We start from the raw sequence: 14,494 nt of genomic DNA on the forward strand, positions 1-14,494 counted from the left end.
CATCTCTCCGCCTGTCTCTCTCAACCCTTCTCTCTCGCATTTGCTTCTTCGTTTTTTTCAGATATGTTGGAATGCATAAAATGTGTTTATAAAGAAGAACTGCAAAAAAACATAAAAATTATATGGTAAAATTAATAAATATGAATAAATTGTCACTTTGTCTTTTAACCGTAGAAAAGGTCAAATTTCTTTCTTCAGCTCAATTACAAAAGGTGCTCTTTAAAACATTCAACCGTCAGCATGCATCTTCTGGTTTTGCAAAAAAAGTTGTCATGTATTAAGACTGTATTAAATAAGAAAAATGCTAAATAAAAAATGTATATTTATGTAGGCTATACATGTAGCAACACTATTTGTCACCAACTGTGTCTTCTTTGAGAAACCCCTAATGTAGGGAAAAAAATGTAAACAAAATTTTAGGCAGCACTGTAGCCTATTAATATTCATCGGAATTAATTGAAACTAAAATGAGTCCAAACTGGCTAATAGCCTATAGAGATTCCATTCAAACTTTGTTTTTGTATATTATCTATGTTTTTTTGTCCACTTTATTCGAGATTGAAATTCTCCCACCATGAATTTTAAAGTGCTGACATCATCTTGAAGGGAAACTTCACCAAAAATTCTGTCATCATTTACTCACCTTCGAATGATTCCAAATCTGTATAAATTTCTTTGTTCGGATGAACACAAAGAAATATTTTTGAAAGAATGCTTATAACCAGACAGATTTTGCCCCCAATTGACCTACCATAGTAGGAAAAATACATTGATAGTTAAAAGTGCCCCAGAACTGTTTGCTGTCCTACATTCTTCAAAATCTCTTATTTTATTTTTAACAAAAACAAAAAAGTGACAAAGTATCTTTTCCTACTATTGGAACATTTCAAAGAATGTTACTTCTTCATTTACATGCTAATCGCCACAAGGGGTCGCCGCAGAACAATGCTCTGCCACAAATGTGTCACTACAGTCGACCTCTGTTGAACAGTTTTGAATGTAGCTTCAATGTCTTTCATGCTTATTCTTGTAAACATCAATGTTATTTGGATTAATCTTTAGATTACCTTTTGGATAATCATATTCAGACTTGCTGGCATGTAAATTGGTCTAACTGTATATCTACCTCTATTTAGCAAATGAGGGAGGGTTGTGATTTGGCAATGCCGGGAACACTTAATGTCTGCATTTTTGAAGGAAAGTTTCCACTGCTGAAAATAAACACTGCTAATGTCAACCCTCTTTCCCATCACCTCTTCAGGGGCCCGAAAGAATCAGTTTTAGCTGGGGAAACCCGATGTGCCACTGGCATGGCTCACCTTGCATTGTCCCACTCATTTGGCATGACCTTTAGCTTAGCTTAGCTGTTCCCCTTAGGCAAGTTCAGAAGTCAAACACTCATCACGGAGTTGACACAATAGGGTTGCGTGGTTGCCCAATACCCAAACCTTGTCAGGGAAGGAGAGTCTAACTAGGTCGACAAAATGATCACCAGAGACCCCGATGACATCTTAACATATAGGGCTGCAAAAGATAAAACCAATGCTGAGCTAGTCTAAACCAGTGTACTGACAACCTGACTGGAGAATCTAATCCACTTTGTAAAGCCATGACAGATCTGGAGAAGCAGACACATGCTGGCTCCTGGAGTTGGACATACAAGGAAAGCATGCCAGATCGTAAACACTGAATATCATATAGACTTGTTTATTAGAGGAATGTATTCCCCTTCCCAAATAAACTTAACAATGTTCAGCTTTTACTTAACAAGTAATCTCAAAGGCCAAACGCATCTCCATAAATCTAGCTATTTATGTTTCTGCTGTCCTTATGGTGTATGACAGTATTTAAAGATGGTTTAAATGCTCTGTCTCTAAATCTAGCAATATGACATTAAAATGAAACAATGTGATGTGTACAAGCGATGTGATCCCATTCTTTAAGGAAATCTGGCGACTTCCGGCGATACGAGCGTTAGCAACCGGATAAGGTGTGTCTAGAGACGCGACAAAGTTGAGAAATATTTGATTTGTTTAGTATTTAATGTTTAAATGAGGAGCGACTTTTGGGACCGACATCCGACAGGAGAAAAGATGGGAGCTAACGTGATTCTTCTCCTCTAAAATCCTGCAGTGAGCGTCAACACAAGTGGGAAGGCAGAATAATGTGAATGAAGGGTAATTCTGTAAGTGTAAGATTTAAAAACCGGTGAGAGTTTCGTGCGACACAAAAAAATCCACTTCCAATTCTGTTGGCTAGATGTTTTCCTACTGCAAGTGTGCAGATAATGCTATAAAGTGCATCTGTTTTTGCTAATGTAGGCTACATGCTATGTAGATCAGTTTCTTGCTGTCACGATGCAAGACCACTATGTATATCTATACGTTTAAGCGATGTAATATTTATCCCTGTATTCTGCTGAGGTTTGTGGTGAGTTCTGCTGAACGTGTCGCTGTCCTTGGCTCTGCGTCGTTCACTGGATCTTTCCCTGTCATTTTTCATGATCCATTGCCATCTGCATGTCTCCCGCCACTCATCAGTTCTTCTGTCCAGCTGTCCCCAGGAGAGTCTGTCCCTGTACATTGGAATTTACGGGCCATTAAAACTGTTTATGACATTGTTTACATTGGTCTGCTATCAAATATTCCGTTTTACAAGGTCCAGGTATTAGTCTTAATAGATTTAACGACAAAAGAAAAATACAATAAACACAATGTATACAAATAATACACAGTGGTATACAATATATGTTATAATGTACAAAAAGAACAAGCAACAAAGCTCAAAGAGATAGTTCACCCAAAAATGAAAATTCTGTAATCATTCACTCACCCTCATGTAATTTCATACCTGTATAAATTTCTTTGTTCTGATGAACAAGATATTTGGTAGAATGTTAGCAATTTTCAGTTCTTTGTAGTCAAAGGTGCCCCAGAACTGTCTGCTTTCCTTCCTCCTTTCTTCAGAATATCTCCTTTTTTGTTCAACAGAACAAAAAACATGATTTTTTTTCTACTATGGTAGTGGATGATGTCCCAGAACCAGGGGCGGATTAAGGTGGTCAGGGGTCCCTAGGCTGCTCTCTCTGTGAGCCCCCAAGAATTTGGTAGCAACATTCCTGACGATGTGTGGAATGATTGCTTGCAGAGCGTTCATACATGTTCTGTAAATGCAAGACATAACTTAATCCAATATAAGATAATACACAGGCTTCACAACTTGTAATTTAATACGGTAAAATGTTAATATCATTGTTTGTTAATCTTGTACAGGCGTTAATGTGTAATATTATTTATGTTTGTACCAGCAAGAGGCACTGCACATGTAAGTTAAGTTTTACTTGTGATGAAAAAAAAAATAGTCCTGCTAAATAGTCTGTTTGCAAGCCACATGGCAAGCTATGTAAGCGGACATACAGTCATGGCCAAAATTGTTGGCACCCCTGAAATTTTTCCAGAAAATCAAGTATTTTTCACAGAAAAATATTGCATTAACACATGTTTTGCTATACACATGTTTATTCCTCATTGTGTATTGGAACAAAAAAAGAGGGGACAAAACAAAAAAAAATGGGCTGGAAACAAATTATTTTCTGGAAAAAATTCAGGAGTGCCAACAATTTTGGCCATGACTGTACAGTAAGACCACGTGTAGATTACTATGCGCTAAGCATAATAGCATTAAGTGAATAAAAACACATTATATTGACCCGTGTTCTGTTTATTATGACGTAAGTTGAATGCAAAGCAACAAGGGTTCGATAGAATCAAGCTGAGACACTAAACCAACGCCTCGAGGAGCGTCGCGAACACATACATTGAGACAGCAAATGCTACAGCGTTTACTCTACATTCATGGTTGCCTAGCAAAGGCAAACTCCAGGAGATCGCAAGCTCCAGTTTTATACAAATATACGCGAAATATGAACGGACCCTAAAATCGCTTCGGTGGATCTATATACACAAACCACGTCATGTTGTTCTATTAAACTTTTTATTTTCCATTTTTGTGCCCCAATATTGTACTTTCTTTCGGACGTTTTGTCGCTATGCCGTCTAGCAATAGCAGTGACGTAAATAAATATGATTGACGTGATATCACCAGCAGCTGATTGGACAGAATATCACATGAATCAAATCATTTTTATTTTTTTATTTCCTATGGGCCAATGAGGGCCTTTTTTTTTATCGCGCTGAAGTAAATAAAAAATGTAAAGATCTGGCCAATCAGAGGCCCCCAAACAGGTGGGCCGCAGCCTAGGCAAGCCTGTGCGTTAATCCGCGTCTGCCCAGAACTGAAAATTGCTAACATTTTTCTGAATATCTTTCTTTGTGTTCAACAGAACAAAGAAATGAATACAAGTTTAAAACAACCTGAGGGTTAGTAAATGAAGACAGAATTTACATTTTTGGGTAACTATCCCTTTAAGTTTGCATATATTTCGTTGAATAAACAAAATCATTAAAAGATGACTATTAATACTCAAGTAAACAACAGAAGGATTAGACTGTCTTACTGCATCAACGAAAGAGAACTGGAGAACCATTTGTGTACATTTAGTGCTGAACATTTATAAACAGATCATCCGAAATGCATCTTAATACAAGGTTTAAACAAGGTACATGGACATCATGATTTTATGTTTTTGAAATTGATGACCTGTACTAAACCAGAGAGCTCATCATGTTTTCAACGGAGGTCAAGAAGTGAAAATCAAGAACAGGCTAAGTGCAAGGTGGACCAAAGAGTGCTAAGGGTACAAGAAGGGGACACAGAGAGGTGCTGATTTGTCCGACAGTCTAAATAGATGGACCTGAGGCTATTTATAAAACCATATGCAGAAGGGCTCACAAGGGCCTCACAGTGAAAGCCCAGGCTGAATGAGAAATCCATTCATCAGATTTCAGTCATTAGAGGTCAGTAGAAGTCTGAATAAAGATATAATCAAAACACTAGATGTGTATGAAAACACCCATGGATTGGTTGAATAAACGGGACTACAGAAAGTTACAGAAAGATCAGAACTAGCAGAGTCATGGTGGTCTGACAGGGGTTACAGTGGCCAGCTGGAAGGTTGGACGAGCCACACATATCTAAACTGATCCAATGAATCCCAGAACAACACAAACCTGACACCCCCTCCACCCCCTATTGTACCTGTGTTTGTTTAACATTGGTCCTATTTACAGAAGGACTGTATTTCAACCCGACTGCAAATATGTGCTCAAGTGTTCTGTTCAGAGAATGTGAAATGGTTTGATGCAAAAGCTTGACAGAGTTAGTCAGCAGTTTATGTAAAGGTTAGAAATATTCATCAACAATTACTCACTAGTAACCCTTGCCATGAGTCAAGTCAATTTGTATTCATCCACCTCCTCACTCTGTGCTTTATACCTTTACACTACTACCACTGAGATAACATGCCTGATAAGTAAATTAAAATCTTCGACATGTCAATTTGACCCCCTACCTACTTCCTAAGTCAAAGTTTGTTTACCAGCTCTGTGAATTGTCCATTCTTCACTTGTCTCTGGTTCTGTACCTTCATCTCTCAAATCTGCTATTATTAAACCTATACTTAAGAAACCAGGGGCTGATCCCTCTAATCTAGATAATATCCGTCCTATCATTAATCTGCCGTTTATATCTTAGATTTTAGAAAAAAAAGATTGTTGAACCCATTCAGGTTCATAAACACCTTTCCAATACTGATCTGTATGATAAGTTCCAATATGGTTTTCGTACCTGTCATAATACAGAGGCTGTTCTTGTTAGAATAACCAATGATCTGCAGCTGGCAGCTGACTCTGGGTTATTGACTATACTTGTCCGTCTCGACTTGAGAGCAGCCTTTGATACTATCTCTCATAAGATACTACTGTTTTGCCGCATCATGTCATGTTTCTTTTGGCCTAGTTGCGGGATCATGACAGAACACTATGTTTTATGTGGAGAGAGACAATTTTGGCACTTGTGTCTTGCCATATTCTCCCTCCGGTCTCGTCTTTGTTCCTGCCCTCTTGTTTCCTCGTTAGTGCTCATTATGATTTCATGCCCCACAGCACTCCCCTCCTGATTTGTCCCATTACTTAATGCCCCTGTGTTTTCTGTCCTGTGTTGGTTCATTGTCATTCGTTTCAGGTGGGTGCCTGTCTCTGTTAAGTCTAGTCTAGTCTAGTCTAGTCTAGTCTAGTCTAGTTAATTGTATTCAATGGTAAATGTTATCTTTAGTCTTGTTAGGTGCAGTTAGTCCTTGTTCCTGTTCTCGTGTCATGTTATACTCTTGTTCTGGTTTTACCCCCTCGTGGGTTTAAGTTTAGTATTTGTTTTATTTTATTATTAAAGTCTTGCACCTGGGTCCTCTGTCCATGTCTCACCGCACCTTAATGACACTCCTGGATAGGTTAGACTTTTTTTGGGATTCTTCTGGTCGGACTCAGCTAGTTCAGTTAAAGAGTTTTAGACTAAGAATATCTAGAGTCACCACTTGTGTTCCCTAGGGCTCTGTTCTTGGCTCTCTTCTGTTCATTATTTATATACTCCCTGTCTGTTACATCTTAAGGTAGTATGTTATCCACTGCCACTGTTATGCGGACGACACCGAACTCTACCTGTCTGCCGGCCTTTTACTTCCGTATTATTGTCCATTTTTTTTATTAAAGTTGGTTTGAATGTTCGCCGGTTCTCGTCTTCTTCCTTCCCTACCACTTTGAACTTGTTACACTTGTATAGCACATTATCCTTCGAAACTCATATTAGTAATGTTATGCGGATTGCATACTTCCATTTACGTAATATTTACCCTCTCCGTTCTTCTCTCTCCACCAACAACACAGCAGTTCTTATACGTGCATTAGTCACACCATGTATAGACCATTGTAATGCCCTTCTCACTGGTGCTTCTTTAAAATTGTTACTTAAGCTCCAGTTGGTTCAGAATTCTGCAGCTCGTGTCCTCACTAGAACACCTTCGATTGCTCATTTCTTACCTGTTCCCCAGCGAACATTCTCTCGTGGTACCTCGAATTCGATTAACTACCATGGATGCTAGATCTTTTAGCTATGCTACCCTCCCGACTATGGAACTCCATTCCTTTAGATATCCTAAACAGCCACTGACTGCAGACTTTTCAAACACGTTGTAAGATGTATTTTTTACCATAGCTTTTTTATAACATGTTTTACAGAATTCTTACTTCAATTTATTTGTGTATGCTGAGGGTTTGTTACATGGTTTGTCCTGTTCAGTGATCTGTATATCTATATTCTTTTTTTACTTGTTCTTATTTTTTCTTTGACTGTTGTGAGGTGACCTTGGGTGTTTTGAAAGGCGCCATCAAATAAAATGCATTATTATTATGTACGAACATGAGGACGTTGATTTAAATTGTGCTTGAACTTGAAAGAGCATATTGAATAACAGTCAAGAAGAGTAAATGTCATGAAAATAAACAAGTTTATTTCAACATACAAAAACAAGTGTATTGCCATGTATAGCGAAACAGTTTGTATGAGGTAAAGACGGAGTATTTGTGTATTCCACCCACTTTATGTACATATTTATGTAGGGTACACTTCCTCATTTATCCGAGAAAAATTGTACCACTTAAAGGCATTTACCATCAAATCATGGATGATCTATCTATAGTTCTCAGAACTACAGAGCTTTTCTTCCTAAAATTAGCAAATACTTGTATTAAAAACGTTCATATGTTGATATCTATTGCAATGACATAAATGTGGCTTAATATCTAAATATAGCTTAACTTATCTTTGGCCACTGTAGAAGTATCTTCCCCTACAGAAAAGATATTGTCATAAGTGTAGCCCATACCATGTTATTTGTGGTTACTATGGTTGAACTACAGTATATGTTTTTTTATTTGATCTTTATTTAATCTTTTTAAGAGTTTTTACTTTCATATTTTCTAGAGGTGCAGCGATACTACATTTCTTTTCCAATACTGATTATTCATAGTGATTTCTGCCGAAACAGATTCTGAAGATTAAATTAATACTTCTTAAATTTCTGAATGTTGTTAATTTATATAATAACTATTAATACTGAACATCCAACTGGTGTTTCTAAACATTTTTCTATATACAAATCACACATTCATTGCGTTTTCCCATCCTCGGGGTATACCGGCCCTGATCATGGTCTGTTTTTAAACTATCAGCCAGCCAATAGTGTGAAAAATGTGTAGAGGGCCACCGATTATTGGCCAATATATCAATGCATCCTTTTCTGTTACAAAAATACCAACTTATGTACAAAACTTCTATACATTACATTATCCAAAAAAACAAACAACATATAAAAACTCTTGAATATAAATTACATCTATTTATAAAAATCTTATTGTACATTATCTTTATCTCTCCCTCCTTCCCAATATTTCTTTTTCCTTCACGACCCCTCCTCTTTCCTGCATCTTCTTGGCCTCCTCTCGCGCCTCCTGTTCTCTCCTCATCTCTTCTTTCTCTGTTTTAAGCAACCAAGGTCCCCCAAGGTAGGACAGGATCTCATCTGGTCCAGCACGGAGCCAGGGCAGTGGGTGGAGCAGTTGCCTAAGTAGGGTGAGGACCAATGAGCTTAAAGAGTCAAACTGTGAGGCCACCTCTATCTCAGCCTCCTCACCCACAGTGTCTCCTCCATGCTTTTCACAATTATGTGATACTTCCTCCCTCTGTTTGATTTTGTTAAACCAGTCTCTATACGCACAGTAGGAAAGGTCATCCGAAGTGCTCTCTTCCCACGGAAAGCAGCCAGTCAACATGCAGAATACAAGAATTCCCAAAGCCCAACTATCTAAACAGGGCTCCACTGACATCCAGATATCTTTTACTTCATCTTCCTCCTCTGCCTCAATGATTCTCTTAGCATTCTCCACCTCAGGGACACAGAAAGGAGAGTTGTACCAAACGGCTCGGACCTGGGTCCCCTGCGGCCTAGCCAGGCCGAAGTCGCCCAGTTTGACCCACCGACAAGCTTGGTCACACAAGAACACGTTCTCCGGTTTTATGTCACGGTGAATGAAGCCAAGAGAGTGGAGATGTGACACAGCACCGCTCAACTGGGACATCACGCGCTGGGTGCACTCCTCACTCACCCCCTCCTACAGAGTGAAAGAGAGAGGGACGAGGTGACGGAAAGCCTGTTCTGTGTATTTAACCAGCTTCTAAAAGGCACATTAAGTACTCTTATTATAATGAATTTATGTATCAAGCCGGTGACAGCAGCAGTTGTTTTGGCAGGAGAACATGAACACAGGGTTTATCAGAGAACATGCATGTTCCAGAATAATCAAAGACTTCATGTCCTCTGGAAAGACGTCACGGCAAAAAATGCTGCACTTATGAGGAGGCGTCATAATATTTAAGGTTACAACACTAGATACGTGACAACTTGGTGGCCTGTTTGTTGTTCTTTCATTCATGCTCTAATTTTCTGGCATCGATAAATGTACTTATAGAAATATTTACAAACAGAAATATCTTGACATTTTGTTCTTATATTCTGTATTAAGGTGATCAAGTCTGGACAATCCACTGACCTCAGACACGATGACATTGTACAGGTCACCATAAAGACCAGCCTGCTGGGCGAAGACATAGTGACCAGGCGTTGAGAAGAAGATTCCCAAGGCCCGTGTCAGAGAGGGATGTGTGCAAAAAGAAAGGGAGAGATTGTATTCACGCAGGAAAGCTTGGAGACTGGTAGAGCAGCGAGGGAAGAACTTCAGAGCCATTGCCGTTCCTGCAAGTTCAGAGTTTGAAGTGTTACCACAGTGGATTGTATATATTTATTCTATTATCTCTTCCAATAGTGGACATAAAAACTAAACTGACCTCTTTTCTTATGCACGGCCAGCATCACTTTGCCGTATGACCCTTCGCCCAGCTTTTTGATAATTTTGAAATGATCTGATGTCACCAGTGATGTCATAGACTGAGCTGAGAGATAGCACAGCTCGTCTAGTTCTCCAGGTGAAGTCTGATGGGAAAATAAAACCAAAGTTAGGCAAAACAGAGGTCTTAAAACATGCTTAACCAAGCAAAAACTTTAATATGATGGACACGTCTACTTTGATGCATATAATGTATTGATTTATTCTAATGTTAATTATTTTATTCACTGTAAAAAAACTGTAACGTCTAAATGTGTCAGTTGGCTCTGTTCATTCTTAATAAACTTCACTTGTATCAACTACCGTTTCAAAAGGCCTTTGTAAAAATCAAAACAAAACTTTAACTGAGCCAATTGGGAGAAAAGGATGCAGGATGTCAATAGAAAATGTTGAGCTGGAGAAAGCTAAGATTTTTTACAGTGTTGTTTTAAGAGACCATGGAGTGATATAAAACTTTCACAACTAAATTACTTTTCTGGGACTATGAACAGTTCATTTATTCTCCACAAATTCATCAGAATAATGCATTCCAGCTGCTGTAAAAAAATAGTAACAGTTCCCATCTATCAATACTTTCATCAGCCTTCACTTTCACATCAAACATGGCCAGACAACAACATGAGCCCATTAACAACGAACGGTCCTGAAATAGCTAGCATGCATGATGCAACTGCATATTTCCTAAACACAAAGCAAGCAGCTCTTGTTTATATTACAGACTGTATATTTCTGTGTGACATTTGAAAGTAGAATTCCACAAAATGTGATCCTGCGTGCAGTGCTATGACGAAATCCATTTTCTTACATGTCAGCCTTTCCCCATACAGCTGGGAAAAAAAAAACATTCGTGACCAGCGCCATCAGAGAATCTGTAAATGTGTGGTATTCTGTTACGGATTTATGAGTCTTATGGGAGACTGAAGCAGTTGTTGTATGAGTGCGTTGCTAGGCACTGAGAACAGAAGCATCAGTGCAGTCTTTATCTTACTGATAGATGTCTCTAGCACTGGCCTTTGATAAGATGCCAGGAGTGGACGTGCATGAAGCAGCTGGCTACATTTTCCATGCAACCTTTCCATGCCTGCAATTTACAGTAAGTTAAATGCTGACTTTACAAAATGTTTGCCCTTGGCATTCAACTTTTTATTGCACGTCAAAAAGGATTCATAATAAACTTGACATTCTGTCACAATTTTACTCAACCCCTTGTGATTTTGACCTGTACGACTTTATTTCTTCTACAGAACACAGAAGAAGATATTTTGAAGAATTTTGGTTACTGAACAACGGCTGTACCCATTTACAACCCACTGGTGTCCATACAATAGACATCAATAGGTACTGCTCTGTTACCAACATTCTTCAGAATATATTCTTTTGTGTTCTGCAGAAGAAAGAAAGTCATACAGGTTTGAAATTACAAAAGAGTGGTTAAACGATGACAGAATCCTCGTTTTTGGGTGAACTATATCATAAGTTTCATACATTGATATTACAAGAATTTTATTTCACACTGTACACTGAAAAGATCTGTTGGATTAACATAAAACAATATGTACATCGGTTGCACATATTATATGTTTACTCAGCATAATTTATCTAGCTGCCCAATTTATCTTTGTTAACCAAACATGATTTATATATGCACATGTTTGAAATTTTGATTTAAGTTATCCTTCTTAAACATTTTTAGTTATTGTGAAATTTAATTGTAATTTATTAGGTTAACAGAGCTCAAAATAAATATACAGCCTCTCACAGCCTAAAGTGGCACTACTCTTCTGAACAACAAAAAAATGTAACAAACTATTGTTATCTCAAGATAAATAAACATTAAAGGGGTGGTCCCACAGTGTTTCATGCATTCTGACTTCTTTACAATGATAAACGTGCTGGCTTCTCATGCTTGACATGGTCAACAACGAGTTGGACGTATGACGTAGCATTTCTGTGCTCGATACACTCCCCCATCGTAGAAAGTTTTTTTTCAAACATGAAATTCCCTTACCTAACAACTTTTCTTATTCCCCTATTGGACAATTCACACAGAAAAAGTAAGAGAGGAGAGCACTACTTTGGCGAAGTTCAGCTTGTGTTTGTTTGTTTCCTTCATTTGGGTGATGAATGTTTTACAAACTGTGGATATAATGCTGGATTTGCAGATCGTTTGAAACTGATAGATGGTGCGGTCCCCAGTGCTAAAAGAAGCCTCTCATTAGCCTTATGCGGTAACTGAAACTGAGTGTTTTGTTGGCAATCGGTGCGTATGTGCATAAGTTACACAACATTGAGTTATTGTGAATCAACAGTTATGCAGGGATAATGCGATGAAGTATTGTGTGCTCGTGCTGTAGTCCTGCCCCCCTGCACACGTTCACGGCTCGCCTGTTTTGAAAATAATTGTACAGTTGTCTGTCTTTTATAAATGTGATCAAACTTAAGACTCTTTGAAGATACGAAGCATGCAATACTATATATAGGTACTCAAGATTAATATATGATTGGCAGAAACTGTGTGTGTTACATCTGCTTTAAACCATTTTTAACTTTTTGTTACTGAAAAACACATAGCCTAGCACTCATTTAGAATAATGACAAGTGCAGCCTTACGCAAAGCATGCTGGAAACTAGAAATCCTCTGTCCAGTTGGATCAGTTCTGTTTGCAGTGCACTAACACAGCACAAATGATTCACGTAGTCCCAATTTAAATTGATTAAGATGACTGAGCATAAAAAAATATTTATTTTAAACTGAACATAAAAATAATGTTTTTTTAAACTGAACAAGTAGCAACAATTCTTTCTTTCAGTATACAAATAACTCGGTTAAAAAGTTTCCCAAAATATGGACAGAATTTTTTTACCAGCATTGTGACCTACTATTGTAATTCTTACAATAGTTTGTATTTCAGAATGTATATTATTTAACTCGTTTTTACAGGTATTTCTGCAGGATAAAACTTAAAATACCTGTAATGTATCACAAAAGTACAGTTACAGTTCAATAAATGCAATATTTGCCAAAGACTTAAAAATATGATCTAACTCACAGTCATTGTCCAACGCTGAAAACTCTCAGAAAGATGCGGGAAGAAATAGTGCCTCAGTCACTCTTTCTTTCCCATCTATAAAGCACTGACCACTGGGTTTCTCTGTTGCTTGATATCAACATACAAATGAGATCAACAATCTGCAGCAGTTAATCACAGCGCAAGCGTGAGGTTGTTAGTTCCTGATCCTACTGAGTGTGTTTTTATATCTGTGCTCTCTCTCTTCATCCCTGATGAGTCTAATGACCCTCGTCTATGACCAGCACCTTCCCCTGCTCTCTCTCTCTATCTCTCTCCCTTTTCACAGTCCCTCCTAAATTCTTCTGCTTGTTTTCACCCCAGATATCCATGTACTACAGTCGTGAGGTATGCTGCCCCTTCCCTCCGTCTCATTCACTCTCTCTATATCCTCATGAAAACCCGATGTGTTCCACCTGTCAGTCAGTCGGTCTCTTACACTTTATTCTGTTCCTGCTGTTATCCGCAATCTCTCTCTCTCTCACAGCTATCACATTCGTACTTAGTAAATTCCAACTACTGTGCAGAACAGTAGTTTCCAGTCAGCAGCTCTGCTGGATTAAGTGGGATACATTTAAGCTCTATTTACTCCTAGGTATTCAAGTCTTCTATTCACACTTAGACATCCAAACCAACTATTTTTACCTTCTTAATGGATGCTCCAAGACTTATCGGGGCACACTATCCAAACAACGACATTTCCTTATCAATAAAATCAAGCCACACTATTCTGAGTAGCTTTTTGCTCTCATCTGCATCCCGTTGCAGGACTGATATGTACTGCAAAAAGGTATTAATTCATTTTTTTGCAAGGAATTTTACACCTTTATAGTAAAGGTTGCACAGATCTGGTATTGACATATGTTTGAGTGACAAAACTAGCAGCTGAAACCTTGCAGAACCTAATACAGTCCACCTCGCCATGTCAAACCTTGTCTCCATGCTGCCAATTCACATTCTGTTTCACTCTCATCTTACACTGAACCTCTGCTCTCTCTCTCTCTTCACAATTCACCTGTTTTTGCGTTTTGCCTTCTCAGAAAGATTTCCCTTGACATCTCAAGTATGACATGGCTACTGTTTGTTATGTACAACCATTTCGGTTACTGTTTCTCCAGCTGTCAGTGTGTTGTTCTCTACATCCATGTAGCTGTTGCTAATACAACCTGCCATTAGCTTCAAAAAGCCTTTCACAGGTCCCTCTGGGCACATCACCATTCATATTTCTGCCCCGCGCCCCCACCTCCCTTCTGCTGAATGTCACGTATGTCTGAGACTTAGTATAATTAGTTTAACATCTTTGAAAGAGTCTGGAAGTTATGCCTGTGTTGAGTTATAGGCGTGAGTGTGTGTGGGGGTGTACATTTGTGAGGAAGTGATGGATCATTTGTATGTAAGTGGTGTTTTAAGGGTGCAGGTCTGTACTGTAAATGTTGTTTTTTTAGCACATGCTACAAAAATTGCACTTGTTTGCTGTGTTTCTAACGTGTTTGCGCACAGCATTGCGTCATGGGT

General features: G+C 38.4%; 1 protein-coding gene across 1 annotated transcript; it reads right to left on the reverse strand.

Annotated features, from left to right (window-relative positions):
* Window positions 1–8,113: 8,113 nt before the first annotated feature.
* Window positions 8,114–13,219, reverse strand: sbk3 (SH3 domain binding kinase family, member 3). Its single transcript, XM_056763420.1, has 4 exons — window positions 12,962–13,219; window positions 9,853–9,997; window positions 9,558–9,760; window positions 8,114–9,119 (listed from the first exon to the last, which is right to left on the reverse strand). Exons 1-4 carry the CDS (start codon window positions 12,965–12,967, stop codon window positions 8,376–8,378), a joined length of 1,098 nt encoding a protein of 365 aa, XP_056619398.1. The 5' UTR covers window positions 12,968–13,219; the 3' UTR covers window positions 8,114–8,375.
* Between the last annotated feature and the right edge of the window lie 1,275 nt (window positions 13,220–14,494).

The sequence above is a fragment of the Triplophysa dalaica genome, chromosome 12 (genome assembly GCF_015846415.1).
Source record: "Triplophysa dalaica isolate WHDGS20190420 chromosome 12, ASM1584641v1, whole genome shotgun sequence".
Lineage (NCBI taxonomy): Eukaryota > Metazoa > Chordata > Actinopteri > Cypriniformes > Nemacheilidae > Triplophysa > Triplophysa dalaica.